Source organism: Schistocerca gregaria, chromosome 5, assembly GCF_023897955.1.
Source record: "Schistocerca gregaria isolate iqSchGreg1 chromosome 5, iqSchGreg1.2, whole genome shotgun sequence".
In the NCBI taxonomy this organism is placed as follows: domain Eukaryota; kingdom Metazoa; phylum Arthropoda; class Insecta; order Orthoptera; family Acrididae; genus Schistocerca; species Schistocerca gregaria.
In genome coordinates this window covers 163,738,753-163,758,051 of record NC_064924.1, presented here as the reverse complement: position 1 = coordinate 163,758,051, position 19,299 = coordinate 163,738,753, and the positions used below count along the sequence as shown (strand labels likewise).

Below are 19,299 nucleotides of genomic sequence, written 5' to 3'. Positions count from 1 at the left end.
CGTTATTGTTTTTAGGCGTGCGAAGTTGCTGCGTCCAGCCCACTGCAGTTGTCAGGGATCAACTAAGGGCGACGCAAACACAATTCTCGATCGGCAGTGGCCGGTCGCTGCCAACCTTGCTTAAGCAGCCGTTGCGAAGTGATTGTTGTACCTTGCTGTGTTATATCATAAATCAGTACATCTCCTGATGGGCGACGAAGTGGTGCCTGGCTTAACACTGGTAGCACCAGATACTCTTTTTCACTCCTCGGAGGAGGGCAAGGGGATGCACCGAGGTGTCGAGTCGTTCTCAAGTTATTGACATTTTACTCAAACCTTCCATAGCTTACATATTGCTGCGTTTTGCCGCTCGCAAGCCAGTTTGACAAAGCGCATCCTAGGAGAATAGGGCAGGCCTAGAATTGCTAAGCATGATGATCGAAATGAAATGAAAAGTTGCAAACGGATGGTAGGCTACGATTGACGAAACACAGAGAAGAATAAGTATATCAACGAAGCGTTACCTCCAGTGATTCACTAGGATGATATATACAGTAATGGAAATTAAAAACTTTAAGCTAAAATAAGATGTGGTATACCTTAGTATTATAGTACAAATCCGATCATGAATTGCTTATGTGCACGATCAGTCAAGTTCGCGTCCTTCTGCATTGACACGTGCGTGAAGTCTTGACTGTGGATGTTACGTTGAGACGTATCAATCATACGGCTCTTTATGGCCGGCCGCTGTGGCCGAGCGGTTCCAGACGCTTCAGTCCGGAACCACGCGGCTGCTCCGGTCACAGGTTCGAATCCTGCCTCGAGCATGGATGTATGTGAAGTCCTTAGGTTAGCTAGGTTTAAGTTGTTCTAAGTTTAGGGGACTGATGACCTCAGATGTTGAGTTCCATATTGCTTAGAGCCTTTTGAACCATTTTTGACTCTCTGTGTAGTCAGTTTCTCTGCATACATATCATATTCGGTTTACCAAAGTATAATTTTCTTGTAAAAGCTTGATCCTTAACAATGGACCAAAAGAAAACAGGCCGTGATATTTTGATAAATGTAATAAAGTCTGTGTGTATGAACTCTACGAAGACGATGAGTGATCAAAAGTATGCAGAAGGAAAATGTAATTCGTATGAGAAATAAATCTACGTCTCTGGAAATGGAATGAAATCAGGAAGTAGTTACAAATTAATACATTTACTCATCTGACGAAATTGTGGCAAGTTGCAGAGTTTTTCTTTTTGTTACGGATAAGCAAGTACATGCCTGCTTTTTTTGGCGCCGCCATATGTACACTGCCACTGCGGCCATTACATTTTGAATCGTTATGAAAGAGAAGAATACTGGACTCTGCCTTGTGCTGTCTGTTAACCTATACACGAAAATTTTTGTGCAAAAAGTAAGGTAACTGTGACTCGTAATTCTCTTATCGAGGGCAACTTGCAAATACTGCAACGTATGTGACGAAGACGTGGAGGGAATCATGTGTATCGTCGTCGTAGTGAGTTGACTAGCATACGAATAATCCAACGGTACAGGTTTCGAGTACCATTTGATAATGGTTCTATCATTTTACGCTCCTTCGTCTGTGTGCAAGTGAAAAATATTGGTAACGCTGTGGCTCTGATTTCACGTGTAGCTGTAGGTCTCTCATAAATTTGTTGTATGAAGTAGTCCTTCATCACCTGTAGTAGTGTCAGTGAAGAGCGCACTAGATGCCCAAAACAACGTTCGATTTGAAGACTATCGTAAAGTATGCATATGCGCCTGTAGAATTCTGTAGAGTTTGGCAACAACAGGCCCCCGTTAGAAACTGGAACAAGCTATATGTTCACGTACTTCTAAGACCATATCCCACCTTGAACATTCCATCTTTGATAGTTGAAAGTCGGTGACCCATCACATAATCCTCTTAACAGTCTTTCTTCATTCATCCCTGACTTCTGCATCCCGGAGTAGCTGGTCCCATGTTTTGGCGTCTTCTCCTTTATCTGATCTATCCATAGCCTCGGTGGTCTGCCCTGCAATCTTTTCTCTTTGACTTTGCCTTGGATGACGATCTTTCCCAAGTCGTCCCCCTTTCGTCGAGCTATGTGATCAAAGAACTGCAGGATTCACTGGAATACTGGACAACCTCTCCTCCACCCTGAGTTCTTGAAGGATTGATTTATTTGTCCGTTTGTCCATACATGAAATACTCAGCAATCGCCTAAATGTCCACATCACAAAAGCATCATTTCTTTTGTGGCCCCCTTCAGTTACTGTCCATGTTCCAGCACCATAAAGGAAAACTGGAAACACGAGAGATTTCGGCGCTCTCAGTTTAATATGTCTGGTTAGGCCTCGGTCTTTCCAAATCACTGTCAACGTCGATGTGGCATCCCTAACCAGAACAATTCTACGTCGTATTTCCTGTGTATAACCAGCCTCTTTCTGAACCACTGAGACAAGGTAGAAAAAGTGACTAACTTCTTCATATTCTGATAGTACATCAGTAGCTGGTAGTGACTAACCTCTGTCAGTTATCATGATCTTGGTCTTTATCTTATTAATTGGCAATCGCGAGTTCCTCGCTTTCTCCCTTAACTCTATCCAGTGGCTCCTTCATTGCCACTTGTGATTTTGCCCACAGTGTGGTGTCATCAGCAAATCCTAAATTACCCATTCTTCGTCCTTCTATTCGGATCCCACCAGAACATATCCGTTCGACATCATTGTTCAAAAACGCTCCACGCCCCCACCTGAAGTCCCGCACACGTGTCGAAAGATAATGTCCTGTTACAGCGTCAGTCTTGGCTCGTGGCGGAAGCATGAAAATAGAGATGGAAATCCAACATTAATGAAGAGTCCACTATACCATCGTCAGGCTTTGAAGTGCCCAGAAAGGCTTGGTACCGCCGAAAGATGATCCGAACAGGCCATGGCAAAACTATTGGCTGCCCTGTAGAGATGGGTCATCGTCAGTAGCCCTTATGTGACTGTGGAGCAGCTGAGCAGACCATGGGCCCCGTCATCAAATAGAGTTCCAAGGGAAATTAACCTCAGAATAAGGTGTCACATCCTGGAAGTTACAGCTGAAGCTGTTAACAGGATATCTAATACTGGCATACGAGGGTCAAGTAGTACAACATTTTTTTTTTCTTCTGAAAGCATGCTGGTTTTATTCAGGATCCCAATACACGATATTATTCCCTATTCTTTTGCTTCACAACCCTATTTTTCAACATAATCTCTGTTCAATGCGACAGCCTTACGCCACTTTGATGGGAGGGCCAGTATGCCCACATGGTACCACTCTACTGGTCGAAAACAACGTCTTGCTGTATCAATAATCTCCCTACCAACCACGAACTGTTTCCCACGGACTGCATCCTTCATTGGGCCAAACTGATTGAAGTCTTCTGTTAGAGGGCGAGAAACCTAGCAGGCATAACACTTGTAGTACCCCAATTGGTGGACGAGTGTGTCAGCACTGCCAACAGAGACGTGCAGTTGAGCAACAAGGCGTCCGAGTATGAACCGTCAGTCACCTGGAATGAGACTGTCCGCACGTTCCAACACAGACAGCTGTGTGCGGCCGGCCGGCCGGCATGCGTGTACAGGCTTGCGCGACGTTGTTACGATGACAGACGCCTCGCCCAACGACTGCTGTGCTTTTGCACTGCCAGGTCTCCGTAGACATTCTGCAAGCGCCTGTGGATATGTGTAATGCCCTGGTTTTCCGCCAAAAGAAACCTGAAGGCAGCGATCTGCTTGGAACGCACCTCCGTAACAGATGTCATTTTGAAGCTACGTATAGCGCTGCCACCTATCGGAACTGTAGGGGGTGAAGCGGGGACGTTCCACAAGGTCCAACTCTTTTTAATAAAGCATTTGTGATTTGTAATTGGCTGGCTCTGAGCACTATGGGACTTAACAGCTGAGGTCATCAGTCCCCTAGAACTTAGAACTACTTAATCCTAACTAACCTAAGGACATCACACACATCCATGCCCGAGGCAGGATTCGAACCTGCGACCGTAGCGGTCACGCGGTTCCAGAATGAAGCGCCTAGAACCGCTCGGCCACCTCGGCCGGTGATGCTACATTTATGCACGTATCTCAATGATACTTCCTGAACTATTTTGGTACTTTAAGATCTTAATATGCCACATGACAAATGTTTGCCCTTCTCCAAGGACAAGTAAGTCGCCGGTAGAAGCAAAGCTGACGTAGTCTCGTTTCATATTGAACTGGCAAGCAAACAAAATCACGGCGAATCTTGGCTAAGGCAGGATTTGTTTGTGCAGGGTTCAAGTAAACAAGGCGCCCTCGCTCTTCGACCGCTGCCCTCGTTCTTCTACTTCCGAGGCAGCGTTCACCTTCCCTTACCCTTGTTAAAATTGCCCGCTCAGCTAAATCTTACTTGTCCTGTCACAACGGTTCAAGAAATTCAGTATCTAGGCCGCGTAATTGCACCAGTGTCGGCGATTTAACAATTAACCGACCGTCCCAGACTATCTCTATCCATTACTGTAGCACTGAAGTAGTGTTTGAGATAGGTAGCGGGAATTAGTGAAACGTAGACAGTTGAAAATGGCTGGTGTTAGCGTCGAATTCGTAGTCTCGGGGGCCGCTAAGCTGATTGATAATTAAGTCCACGTTTCTGTGAATAGAATCCTTGCAAAAACTATAAAACGGTGCAGAAGCAACCAGACTTACAAGATTGCCACACCATTATGTTCTGAAAAGAAGTTATGCGCAATAATGTTCTTTTCGTGGTTCACAGCTGACTTGCTTCTTCCATGCAGGTGACACGTTTCCATTGATCCACGGTCCAGTCACGAAGATCCCGTGCGCCACCTGGAATCGTAATCGACGATTGAGGAAAGGGGGGGGGGGGGAGTGGTGTGATAATGTGCTACGACGGTAATAAACTAGCTATAGACAACACAATCAACGTAGGAGATAGTAAGAAGGGAAATTAAATTTTGAAGCACACATGTTCTCTTCATGTATCTCGTCATCAAGAATTACTGCAAATGAAACATAAGAACTGAAGTCACTAAGCAAATACTACAAAAGGTTTTCGCGGTATCAGTGCCGTATTCAACCGCTAAATTCTCTAGAATCGTCGTTTCTATTTCAAATGAAAAGACGTGGAAATTAAATAAAGTACTTGCAGCTAATAGTGACATAATCCACTCGTCCCACAGGGTGTTTAAAAATGAATATCGGGGTTTTCATGCTTTGCAGCATTTCTTAAATTCAAATGAAAGAGCGTCACCAACAGTATTGTTTGTGTATCGGTGCGCGTGCACTGTTTCTTGTGCCTTCCGTTAGAGAGCGCTAGTGTCAAAGATGGCAACTACTTAAGAGAAAGCTATTTCTATTTTACAGTACTCATGGACCGAATTTATTGTTACAGAGCAACTTGCGTTCCGTATTAAGTTCCATTTTAATCCTCCAAGTGATAATAACATCCGTAGATAGCTATCATCAGTTTCTAAAGCTTACAGACTACGATTTACATGCTAACTTCGGAAACGAAATGTTGCTGCACAATGATGGAGATGTTATGGTTTGCGTTATCCTCAGTGACGAAACGACATTTCACCTAAATGTAAATATGTACACACATAATGTGTGCATCTGGGGGTCAGCAGACCCACACGGGATGGTACAGTTGCAACGAGACTCACCTAAATTGAATGTTTTTGTGCCACATCCCGGCGGGAAGTTTACGTGCCTTTCTTTTTCGGTGAAGTAAATGTTATAGGTGTTTGTTATCCTGATGCGCTAGAACTGTGGCTCATTCCTCAGTTGAAAGAAGCTGAATCACAGAACTTCATTGGCAGCAAGATGGTGTGCGGCCTCTCTGGCATAGGTCAGTACGCGATTTGTTAAACGACATTGTATGCCTGCCCGACCTCTAGATCGTCCGCAAGGGGCCGGGTGACTGTTTCGCATGGCCTCCACGTTCACCCATCCGACGCCTTGCGATTTTTATCTGTGGTGTTGCGTGAAGGATCATGCAATGTGTCTCCCCTACTAGCTGATCTACCCAAGTTACGAAACAAGATTGAAGCAGTTGATGCAACAATTATTCCACGCACACTGGTCAACGTTTAGAAAGAACTTGCCTATCGATTTGATGTGCGCCTTACGACGAATTGTGCGCAAGATGTACATTTTAAGCAAAACAGTTTCTGATTCTCATTCACTTGATGTATTACACTGAATCGCCAAAGAAATGTATAGGCATGTGTATTCAAATACAGAGATACGTAAACAGACAGAAAACGGCGCTACGGTCGGCAACGCCTATAAAAAACATGTGTCTTGTACAGTTTTAAGATCGGTTACTGCTGCTACAATGGTCGTAGGGATTTAAGTGAGTTTGAACTAGGTGTTATAGTCGGAGCAAGAGCGATGGCACACCGCATCTCCATGATAGAGATGAAGAGGGGATTTCCCCGCGCGACCGTATCATGGTGTCAGGAATCCGGTAAAACATCAAATCTCTGATATCACGACGGCCGGAAAAAGATCCTGCAAGATCGGGACCAACGACGACTGAAGAGAATCGTTCAAAGTGACAGAAGTGCAATCCTTCCCCAAATTGCTGCATATTTCAGTGCTGGGCCATCAACAAGTGTCAACGTGCGAACCACTCCAAGAAACATCATCGAAGGCCCACTCGTGCACACTTGATGACAGCACGACACAAAGCTTTACGCCTCGCCTGGACCCGTCAGCACCCCAAACTGGACTGTTCATGACTGGAAACATGATGTCTTGTCGGACGAGTCTCGTTTCATAATGTATCGAACGGATGGATGTGTATGGGTATGGAGACAACCTCATGAATCCACGGACCCTGTACGTCAGCAGGGGACTGTTCAAGACGGTGGAGGCTTTGTAGTGGTGTGGGACGTATGCAGTTGGGGTGATATGGGACCACTGATACATATACACTCCTGGAAATGGAAAAAAGAACACATTGACACCGGTGTGTCAGACCCACCACACTTGCTCCGGACACTGCGAGAGGGCTGTACAAGCAATGATCACACGCACGGCACAGCGGACACACCAGGAACCGCGGTGTTGGCCGTCGAATGGCGCTAGCTCCGCAGCATTTGTGCACCGCCGCCGTCAGTGTCAGCCAGTTTGCCGTGGCATACGGAGCTCCATCGCAGTCTTTAACACTGGTAGCATGCCGCGACAGCGTGGAAGTGAACCGTATGTGCAGTTGACGGACTTTGAGCGAGGGCGTATAGTGGGCATACGGGAGGCCGGGTGGACGTACCGCCGAATTGCTCAACACGTGGGGCGTGAGGTCTCCACAGTACATCGATGTTGTCGCCAGTGGTCGGCGGAAGGTGCACGTGCCCGTCGACCTGGGACCGGACCGCAGCGACGCACGGATGCACGCCAAGACCGTAGGATCCTACGCAGTGCCGTAGGGGACCGCACCGCCACTTCCCAGCAAATTAGGGACACTGTTGCTCCTGGGGTATCGGCGAGGACCATTCGCAACCGTCTCCATGAAGCTGGGCTACGGTCTCGCACACTGTTAGGCCGTCTTCCGCTCACGCCCCAACATCGTGCAGCCCGCCTCCAGTGGTGTCGCGACAGCCGTGAATGGAGGGACGAATGGAGACGTGTCGTCTTCAGCGATGAGAGTCGCTTCTGCCTTGGTGCCAATGATGGTCGTATGCGTGTTTGGCGCCGTGCAGGTGAGCGCCACAATCAGGACTGCATACGACCGAGGCACACAGGGCCAACACCCGGCATCATGGTGTGGGGAGCGATCTCCTACACTGGCCGTACACCTCTGGTGATCGTCGAGGGGACACTGAATAGTGCCCGGTACATCCAAACCGTCATCGAACCCATCATTCTACCATTCCTAGACCGGCAAGGGAACTTGCTGTTCCAACAGGACAATGCACGTCCGCATGTATCCCGTGCCACCCAACGTGCTCTAGAAGGTGTAAGTCAACTACCCTGGCCAGCAAGATCTCCGGATCTGTCCCCCATTGAGCATGTTTGGGACTGGATGAAGCGTCGTCTCACGCGGTCTGCACGTCCAGCACGAACGCTGGTCCAACTGAGGCGCCAGGTGGAAATGGCATGGCAAGCCGTTCCACGGGACTACATCTAGCATCTCTACGATCGTCTCCATGGGAGAATAGCAGCCTGCATTGCTGCGAAAGGTGGATATACACTGTACTAGTGCCGACATTGTGCATGCTCTGTTGCCTGTGTCTATGTGCCTGTGGTTTTGTCAGTGTGATGATGTGATGTATCTGACCCCAGGAATGTGTCAATAAAGTTTCCCCTTCCTGGGACAATGAATTCACGGTGTTCTTATTTCAATTTCCAGGAGTGTAGATACGACTCTGACAGGTGACACGCACGTAAGCATCCTGTCTGATCACCTGCATCTATTCATGTCCATTGTGCTTTCCGACTGACTTGGTCAATTCCAGCAGTACAGTGCGACACCCCACATTACCAGATCTGCGACAGACTGGCTCCAGGAACCAAATTGCCCAGGCTTGAACTTTATTGAGCATATCTGGGATGTCTTGCGACGTGCTGTTCAGAAGAGATCTCGTACTCTTGCGGATTTATGGACAACCCTGCGGGATTCACGGTGTCAATTTCGCCCAGCAATACTTTAGACATTAATCGAGTCCATGCCACGTCGTGTTGCGGCAATTCTGCCTGCTCGCGGGGATCATGCGCAATATAATGCAGCTGTACCAGTTTCTCTGGCTCTTCAGTGTATTTGTAATTGTAAGTTGAATGTAATAAACGCTACGAAGCCTTTAAACCCCCTTATTCATCATTACACATCCGGTATTATAATTACTACATCATGTCCAACACCGATTCAAATTTTATAGTGTAACTAGCTGACAAGCCCGGTATTGCCCGGATACTCATTTTGCCTGTTGCGTGTTAGAAGCGAAAACAACAAATGAACTGTGCTTGTAGTGAAGCAGGGAAAAATTTGAAATTATGAACAGTCGTACAAAGAAAAATGCTTAATTTACAAATTTATAAATACAGTACCCAAGTTAAGGAGTATGATCGCGGATAGTTTCCGGGCGCAGCTTCTTCGCGTGCCTACAACGCAATTGTGTAGAAGTGTCTGTGGCAACACCTCTTCATAGCTCTACAGACGGCTATCGTTTTCGCCTACAACCGTTCGCGCTTCGCAGTTGAAAGCTGTCAAAAGCGCAGCCAAGTGTCAGAAACTTGCGGTAGTAGACTAGACTATCCGTGTGTGTCAAAAATGGTTCAAATGACTCTGAGCACCGCCGGCCGCGGTGGTCTCGCGGTTCTAGGCGCGCAGTCCGGAACCGGGCGACTGCTACGGTCGCAGGTTCGAATCCTGCCTCGGGCATGGATGTGTGTGATGTCCTTAGGTTAGTTAGGTTTAAGTAGTTCTAAGTTCTAGGGGACTAATGACCACAGCAGTTGAGTCCCATAGTGATCAGAGCCATTTGAACCATTTTGAACTCTGAGCACTATAGGACTTAACTTCTGAGGTCATCAGTCCCCTAGAACTAAGAACTACTTAAACCTAACTAACCACAGGACATCACACACATCCATACCCGAGGCAGGATTCGAACTTGCGACCGTGGCGGTCACGCGGTTCCAGACTGTAGCGCCTAGAACCGCTCGGCCACCTCGGCCGGTGATGCTACATTTTTGCACGTATCTCAATGATACTTCCTGAACTATGTGACGTACAGTAATATATTCGTGCAGGTATATTTAGAGGCATGTATGGATGCTCTGCGAAATAGTTGATATTAAAGAAGTGATAAATTTAAACGTCATGCACAATGCGGCAGTTTTTCACGGATCTCAGTGTTTATGACGTCATATCTTCTGATCTAGGTGTCATACAATGATATACTTATGTACGTACATACGTCGACATACGTGGATACTGTCTGTAAAATGTGTTGCGAATAGTTGGTAGAAACGAAGTAACAAATGTAAACACATAATACACAATGGGGCAGTTTTTCATGCTTCTCATTGTTTATGACGTCACGTCTCCTGAACTGTGACAGATGGTTCTAGTCCCTACGGCGATTATTGCATGACAGTAAGAGATATGTGTACCAATTTTGGTTGAAATCGGTCCAGTGGTTTAGGAGGAGGTACGGAACACACACACACACACACACACACACACACACACACACACACACACACACGTATGTATGTATGTATGTATGGGGGGGAGGGGGGTAAAAATAGATGGCACTCCTTGCACACTATATTAATCTGCGACGTAATGCATTGCCTCGTGTGACGTGAATGACGTGTGCTGTTGCAGACACGGACAACCAGCGGGTGATCATCCACGTGAAAGACGTGAACGACGAGCCGCCCTATTTCATCAACCGTCCGCTGCCGATGCAGGCGGTGGTACAGCTGAACGCGCCGCCAAACACGCCAGTCTTCACGCTGCAGGCCCGAGACCCGGACACCGACCACAACATCCACTACTTCATCGTCCGCGACCGCAGTGAGTATCGCTCCACGTACTTAACAAAGAACCCCTTTAATTTTGTACTTCACGTTCCAGCCGTGACGTTACACCGAGAACAGGAGGAGCTGGAGCAGCATTATCACCATTGGCTTGATACTGTGCCAAAACTTGTTTACATTATAACATGGACATGAAAAGCTCCTGCACAAAGCGTCGATAACGAACATAGAAAGTACGGCGGTTTGCCCTTGCATCTGAGAGTCCTGCGACTGTATAACATACGCTCCAAGACAAAAAAAAAAGAAAACGACGCACCACAAAGTAATTAAACTTCCTGACATATTAAAACTGTGTGCTGGACCGAGACTCGAACTCGGGACCATGCCCGCGAAAGGCAGTAGGTAACGAGTTCGAAACTCGGTCCCATACTCAGTTTTGATCTGCCAGGAAGTTTCATATCAGCGAACATTCCGCTGCAGAGTGAAAATATCATTCCGGAAACATCGCCCAGGTTGTGGATAAGCCATGTCTCCACAAGAAACGGATGTCTTGCGACGGTCGCCCCGATCAGATACAACGAACGAAAAAAATAGGGGAAAAAACAAGAAAAAACGAACAAACTGAGATTTTTTTTAAAAAAAGGTGGTAGAGTACTTGCCCATGAAAGGCAAGGGTCCCGAGTTCGAGTCTCAGTCCGGCACACAGTTTTTATCTGCCAGGAAGTTTCATATCAGCGCACACTCCGCTGCAGAGCGAAAATCTCGTTCTGGATACATCCCCCATGCTGTCGCCAAGCCGTGTCTACGCAATATCCTATCTTCCATGAGTGCTAGTTCTCAGGAGAGCTGTTAAGTTTGGAAGGTAGGAGACGAGGTACTGGTGGAATTAAAGCTGTGAGGAAGGGTCGTGAGACGTGCTTGGGTAGATCAGATGGCAGAGCACTCTCTAGCCCTTACGCAAGCAGTAATTCGGCTTGGCATTACTGATAGAGTTGTTGCATGTTCTCCTGAGAGATATCGCGCCAAATTCTCTCCAACTGACGCGTTAGATTATCAGAATCTCCTGATGATTGGAGGGCCCTGCCCATAATGCACCAAACGGTCCAACAAACGGCAACTTTGCTGGCCAAAGTGGGTTTGGTAAGTACGAAGACAAGCGGTGGAGGCTCTCACCGTGAGTGGTGGGCGGGCATTATCTTCCTGAAACGTAAGCCCAGGATGGCTTGCCATGAAGGGCAACAGAACGGTGCGCAGAATATCGTATCTCTGTGCTGTAAGGGTGCTGCGGATTACAATTGAAGGGGCGCCGCTGTGAAAAGGAGCGGCGTTCCAGACCATCACTCCTGGCTGGGTTGTATGGCGGGTGACAGTCAAGTTGGTATGCTACTGCTGTGCAGGGCGTCTCCAGACACGTCTTAATCATGGGACCTATTTGACTGGAGCGAACTGTCTTCAGTGATGAGTCTCGCTTCGAATTGTGCAGCAGTGACCAGCGAAGACATGTCTGTTCAGACAACACACACAGTACTTGAAAGATGAGTTGAACACGATCGCCACACTCGCCGAGGTAGTATCTCCACAGGAAATTCTATGGATTGTTATGCCACAGAAATTTTGGCCTCGACGAGTCCTTTAAGGATTCGGTTATTAAGGCACTCCGTCATCAGGCCATCCGACCGCCGTGTCATCCTCAGCTGACGATGCGGATAGGAGGGGCGCGTGGTCAGCACACCGCTCTCCCGGTTTTCTTTGACCGCAGCCGCTACTGTTCGGTTAAGTAGTTCCTCACTTGGCATCACGAGGCTGAGTGCATCCCGAAAAAAATAGTACATGGCGGCCCTGATGGTCACCCATCCAAGTGCCGGCCACGCCCGACAGCGCTTAACTGCGGCGATCTGACGGGAACCGCTCTATCCACTGCAGCAAGGCCATTGCCAGTTATTAAGGGATCGGTGGAAATACATTTGCTGGAAGATATTAATTTTGATGGTGGGTTTCAGCTGGAGAAGACGTGGGATCCGGTGGTGTCTTTAATACCTGCTGAAAGTAAACATTTTATGACTAGCGACAATCAGTTTTGTTAGACATCTACATATTAACTGCGACAGAGAGCGCGCATGTAGTATCACCTTGCTCGTGTGCCTGAGCGGTGTAGATGGAACAATATTCGAAAACGGCACGAAGCCATGGCCACCTGCGTGGCGTTAGCGTAACACGGCAAACGAGGATCATGTAGCGGCTGCCTTTGCAGAAGCGTCACCGCACCAGTTTTTGGAATAGGTCAGCGATGTAAGCTAGCAATCTCCAGCGTAAAACACTCATCTGATGGCTGAATGGTTGTTAACTGAAAAATGGTGGCAAGATGTCAACGTCATCTGCCTGCAATTCCGCAATTTCATGGAATAAGTCAACGATCTGTTATTAAAAACACATTGGGTTACAGGATTAAGCTGAAATTGTCACGGAAGGAGTGATTTATTTTCGCTTGACATATAATAGCTCTTTTCTTTCTGTTATTCCTATTATACATTAGCTTTTGTGCAAAAACAAAACAGGGTGTACACTGATTCGCTTAACATCGTAGTCCGGTTGCATATGCGGCAAAATCCTGAAACAGTCTGTCGATTGACCTTACTACATTACTTCATTGCAAAAATGTACAGTTACTTGTATATCACAATACATAAGGAAGTTTCGCATGGAAAAGTACTCTTCGCTTTGCGTGTTATCATTTCCCAGAAACTCGTTTTGATATCTCGAACTGTTTGTGAGATATGAGGGAAGTGATGAATATTTCACTTGCATTCAATCATTTGCGCGCGAATGGAAATGAGTCCACTGCACACAATCTATTTTCTCGATATTGAAAAAGGATACTGTTTTTGTGTCAAGTTTAAAGAAAATTTGATATGTATATAATTTTCATACACAACAGTGTGTTATCTAACATCTGCCAGATGCAAAATCATAGTGATCCCTATTTTTCATTGCCGACTACTCCGATTTCACACAGTACCTTACTTAATATTGAAATATCACAGTAATAATGACTATTAAAGAAACGATAAGCAGTTCATCATGAAGCTGACGAGTGAGACTATAAATTGCACGAGAATCATTTTTTTTTACCAAATAGTTTCCTTAAAAACGTTTGAGAATGGTCGCAGTGCAACTGTTGTGTGAGCACATCTCCATTTCTACGGTGTAGCTGGGGTGGGAAGAGGAAGTTTCATTAATAACAAATGAAGTGCATAACTCAGTAGGAGACTGCAAACAGAGGCGGCCACCCCTCCGGAACAGAGGGATGGACTTCACCAGCACTGAGAATGCATTTCTACAGTGGGGCCAAGTTGTCTTGCATGAGGTCCGATTAGAAACATGGCAACATGCAAAAGTAATCTATTGATTAAAAATGGATATAAGATCAGCTGTAAAAAAAATTGCACGCAAAGATTTTGAATAACAGGCTGAAAATACATCTGAGCACCTCTTAAGTGAAGAACAAATGCACTTTATGTAAAAAGAAAATTGGTGACAGCTGCAGGATTTTTGTTTAAATGAGTAATTGAAAAATGAAGTGAATGCGACACTGAAACCCACTTGGTACTCATAAACTTTGTGAGAGCTTCTGACAATATTAATGTGGAGGAAAATGAAGAAGCAGGTTTTCCATTATATTTGTCAGACACTACAAGAAACATATACAAAGATATCTCCATCACCTTGGATTTAAGTGCTTAATTAACTCAGCGCATATTGACAAACAAAGAGGTCAGATAAGGATGTGATGTATCACGCACACTTTTTAACATATATCATGACAATGTATTATGAGAATGGAAAGCCCATATTGATGCAGGTATCATGACAGTTAGACACACTTTCCCTACCACCTATGATATCCAGACAGTGCACCACCTTTGGGTGAAAGAAGTGATCTACAAAAAGAAATTAATTTGTTGGACAGAATATGTAAAGGTCTCAACAGAAAATTTTAAAAAAACTGTTAATTGAAACTAAAAGATACAAAATTGTTGGTGATAACAAAATATTAGAACAAGTTCAATACTTTAATTATCCAGGATGTGACATTGCCATCTGGATAGCCGAACACATTAAAGTGCCCACTTCTGAGGCATGGGGCTGAACACCAGCTGTTGATCAAGTCTGCATTGTAGATTAACAATGGTGGCTACTATGTTGGGCAGCCTGCATGTTGTTTTTAGGTGGTTTTCCACATCCACCTAACTCAATACCAGGTTGGTTCTCACATCCCATTTCACATAAGCAATGTGCAAATACTTTGAAAAACAGTGCCGCTTTTTACCATGTTGTTACACTGGATGCAGACAAAAGAGGTCTATGAGTACTTCCCAGGGATGAGGGGTCTTTGCTGGTAGTTGCTTTAAAATGTCTTGGGAGTGGCAACCCAATCGTAATAAAAGTCTGTATTTGAGTATGCTCTGAGAAAATTGAAAAAGGACCATTCCAGTCGTGATTCTGAAATGATTGGATAAAGGGCACCAGGAAGGAAGGAAAGGATGTGACATTTCATGGGAATATGATGAGATACATGGAAGACACCAGCAAATTTCTCGAATGTATATATAGAACAATCAATAAATACATGAAAAATGAACACAGAAAGAGACAGGCTTGAAACTATGACTGATCCTACTTCATTGTATGGAAGAGTGTTAGTGGTCACATACATCAGTAACAAGACAGTAGAATTCAGGCAGCAGAAATGAGATTTCTCAGAACAGTAAAAGAATGTAGTAGATTAATAATGAAGACATCAAGAATGAAATGAATATCTATAAATTAGGAAATAAAATCACTGAAATGAAAAAAAGTAATGAACGTATCAAGAGGAAAGCTTAGTACACTTCATGCACTAACTTACTTGCTGTTCCAGTGTAGGCTCTACATGTTTTCACTTACATTGGGGCAGTTCCCTCACATTTCACGGCATAGCCATATATGTATAATTTTATATAATAACAATATGTGAGAGTGTGTGTGTATTTTTAACTGTAATGCAGAATGAAAATACAGGCCACAAAATAAGGAAGTGAAAGGAAAGTAGAACAAGTAAGAGTTAAGAAAAGTGGGAAAGGAATAGCTAAATAATGTCAAAATATATAACTTTTTGTAATCTGTAACACAGGTTATTTGATTGTTAGACAGTTGCAACATGGGTTTTGGTGTAAACACTTACGGGATGAGAGCTGGCTTGTAGCAGATGCGTGGATTGATTTGTGGGTGGTGTTGTAGGAACTCGTCAAATAAAGGAATTTTTTGCAGTTGTGATTACTCAGTAGACACTGGAGCAAACATTCTGTGTGGGAAACATGCCTTTGGATTGTTTATGTATATAAGGTAGTTTTCTGTCCAAAAATGATATGTGACTCAAGGGAAACCATATGATGGTCTATAGGGGGAGAGGGGGGGGGGGGGGGGGGGGGACATAGACCTAGAGGTATAGAGTTTTTGTAATATTTTGAGAGATGAATGGTGACTTGTAAGCAATTATAAAAAATTTTCCGATTACAACCCTGATAAAATGCTATGTAATAGAGAATTTTTAATTATTTTGTTGAGAGAAAAACACATGTATACACTGTATTTTTTTCTTCGGTTGAGAGTGTGGTAGGACTGTGGCTACCCCTCCCACCCCTTCCCGCCTCCCCCTCCCCCCCCCAATGGTCCTGAACATGGGTGTCCTTGATGTGACCATATGGTGGTGCACTGGTTATTTATTTAACACAGAAATTTAAAGAGGGACCAAAGCAACATGAGTTTTTGCTGTTTGACCCTTCTTGAAGGTGGGTCATTAAAGATCCTGAATAATCTTCTTTTTGTCAATCTGAAGAAAACTTTCGTGTGTGACATTGTTGTCTTTCAGCATGCAGATCTGTGTAAAAATTCCAAATTAAGCGTTCGTTCAACATTACATCAAGCTCTGAGGTTGAGTGCTACAACTGATTATGTAATAAGAAGTATGAAATGGATTTGCAGGAATCAAAAGTGATGAATCTTTTTGCACTGCTGTGATTAGCTTATTTCTAATAATGTTTTGCAGTTCTAACACCTTTATCCATTTTCTTTTTATTTTATTCTCGAGGAGAAATGAGTGTGCAACCATTTATATTTCTACCTACATTAGAGTTATGTTCTCTTCTCTAGTTACGACGAATTTTGGCTTATGATTACGGTTATAATTTTTAAATGGCTGTAGTATTTTTGTCTGTAAAAAGTTATTTGTTTCAATCAAATTGATGAAATGATTTGAAATGTGAACTTCCAACAGCTGGTGGAAGATTTGAGGTGGATGAGCGCTCAGGTGTAGTTCGAACAAGAGGAACCGACCCCTTCCAGTTGGACATGGAGTATGTGCTGTACGTTAAAGCAGAAGATCAGAATGGGAGAGTGGATGAGCGACACTTCCAGTCAACACCTGAGGAAAGGCTGTCCATTGTTGGTGGCAAACGTGCTCCACAATTCTACATGCCGTCATATGAAGCTGAGATCCCAGAAAACCAGAAGAAAGATTCTGAGTAAGAATATAGATGAACTTGATAAATGACAGAAATTCTCTCTCTCTCTCTCTCTCTCTGACACACACACACACACACACACACACACACACACACACACACACACACACACACGTGTGTGTGTGTGTGTGTGTGTGTGTGTGTGTGTGTGTGTGTGTGTGTGTGTTTTCATTCCTGTACATGTTTCAACATTCAGGTGTTTTCAGTGCCTGAATGGCATGGCAACTGTTCAAATTTTAAATAATTAGAGTAATAACTGAGATGTGACTAATTTCCAAGTTTAGTAAATCAAACATAAGACTAACACTTGCTTCAGATAAATGTTACACAAGCAGAGAAATATGGTATAGAGACATGTTACACAAGAATATATTCCTGTCTATCAAAATAATCAACCCTTTTCAGCCAACATCAGAAAGTTAATGAGTAAAAATAGAATTGGTTCCCAAAATTGCAAGTGTAGACTATTTCAAATTCCCTTACTGGAATGGAGGATGATGGGAACAATCTCTTAAACATAAGAAGTTTCACAAAAGTTTTTCTCAGTTCAGGGAATAATTTACTGTTATGTCTGGTGACACCAGCTAGTATGTAACATTCATAAATGTCTAAACGTAAGAGTCATTTGAAAAAGTTCTACAGTGACTTCCACAAAGTGAAGATGAAAGCAGTATTTTCCAGTTAAGTCTATCAAATTTGAATTTATTTTGTTGTTGATTCACTTGTTGCAGCATACTATCATTTATTGTGCAACTGTGTTCCTGGTGGTAATCAGGCTTGTGATCACAGTCATATCTTTAATCAGTATATATTATGTTTTTCATTAAGTGTTCCCTGTAGATGGTTGCTCACTCTGCTTAAGATGAAAATGTATGAACCACTGAATTACTCATAGCTTCTCTTCCATGTGGTGAAAAAATTTAATTTAAGATTTACCTATTAATATAAGGAACTATGATGCCTCTATAAAAGTACATAGCACATGTTACATTTATGTGAAACACTGCATATATCAATTATACATAAGGAAGGTTTCTTAGGTGAATTTTACAAAACTGTTATTTTTTTCTTGTTGCAGCATTATTTCTGTAAAAGCAAAGTCCTTTGCAGACCGTGAAATTAGGTACACACTGAAAGCTCAGGGCCAGGGAGCAGGCACATTTAACATTGGCCCTACATCAGGCATTGTTAAGCTGGCAAAGGAATTGGATTTTGAAGATCTGAGGCAGCCCCATGTTTACTCTCTGATAGTGACAGCCACAGAAGATTCTGGTGGATTTTCAACATCTGTAGAGGTAGGTTAGAATTTTCAGCTCAAACTGGTTTATGGTGAATGTGGAACTTCCAAAAATACTTGTACTTGGCATGTTTTACTGAAAATAATGTAGGTATGATTTTATGTACTTAATGAACATAATTTAGGTTGTTTTCAGAACAAATCTTCCACTTTGCAGCAAAGTGTAGGCTCTATGAAACTTTCTGATGGATTGATCAAAACGGAAAACCACTCCATTCCCTTCTGTAGGTAACATTCTTGCTGACTAAGATTTTCATGTGTGATTCATGACCCAGTTTAAAGATTTTGTGGTACCTCACTCCTAATTCCCAAACTCAACAGGGGCTCCTTCTGCATTCCTTCCTGGACAGGCACCTCATGGAGGAAGGAGGAACAACCATATTTGAGTAAATGAAATGTCTATACATGCAAACCATATAACTTACTGTGTTAGTAATACACTGGGCATTGTTTATGTGAAAAGGCAGAAATAACATTTTTAGCAGAAAAGCTAAATATTATCTTTCTTAAGTACAATAACATCTCTGTCACAAGTATCTTTTCCTTCCCCTGTTTGGTGTTCTATTGATCGTGTTAAGCATAATTTGTTCCATGTTGTTCCTTTTATCAGCTCACTAGTTTTCATTTTCTCAAGATGGGCATAATGGAAACATGGACTTTCTGCTCTTTCTGCAGAATCTCCCAGTTTCATTAATGAGCTTTATGGCATCCTGTCTGTTGGATGTTGATTCCCTAGAGGCAGTTAGTGTTTCCCCTGCTTTCTGTTTTCTGGTAGACTATTAAATGAAAGTGGGTCCTTATTTAGATTAAATGTACTGATATCCCCTTGTGCTCAGGCAACAAGGTGTTGCAAGTCACAGGAGGTGTGTTAGACAGGATCTCACCAGCACTTCTCTCATAAGGCATTTTCTTCCTCATGCTCTCATAATTCAAGATTTTTTTTGCACT

The 19,299-nt window shown here is 43.9% G+C and overlaps 1 protein-coding gene across 1 annotated transcript in view; it reads left to right on the top strand.

The window, feature by feature from the left end:
• LOC126271950 (neural-cadherin) overlaps positions 1–19,299 on the top strand; it is a 1,775,154-nt gene that overhangs the window by 612,726 nt on the left and 1,143,129 nt on the right. The window contains exons 3-5 of the mRNA XM_049974381.1: positions 10,340–10,531; positions 16,808–17,054; positions 18,133–18,349. Of these exons, the coding sequence (XP_049830338.1) occupies positions 10,340–10,531; positions 16,808–17,054; positions 18,133–18,349 (656 nt within the window). The remainder of the gene's footprint in view (positions 1–10,339; positions 10,532–16,807; positions 17,055–18,132; positions 18,350–19,299) is intronic.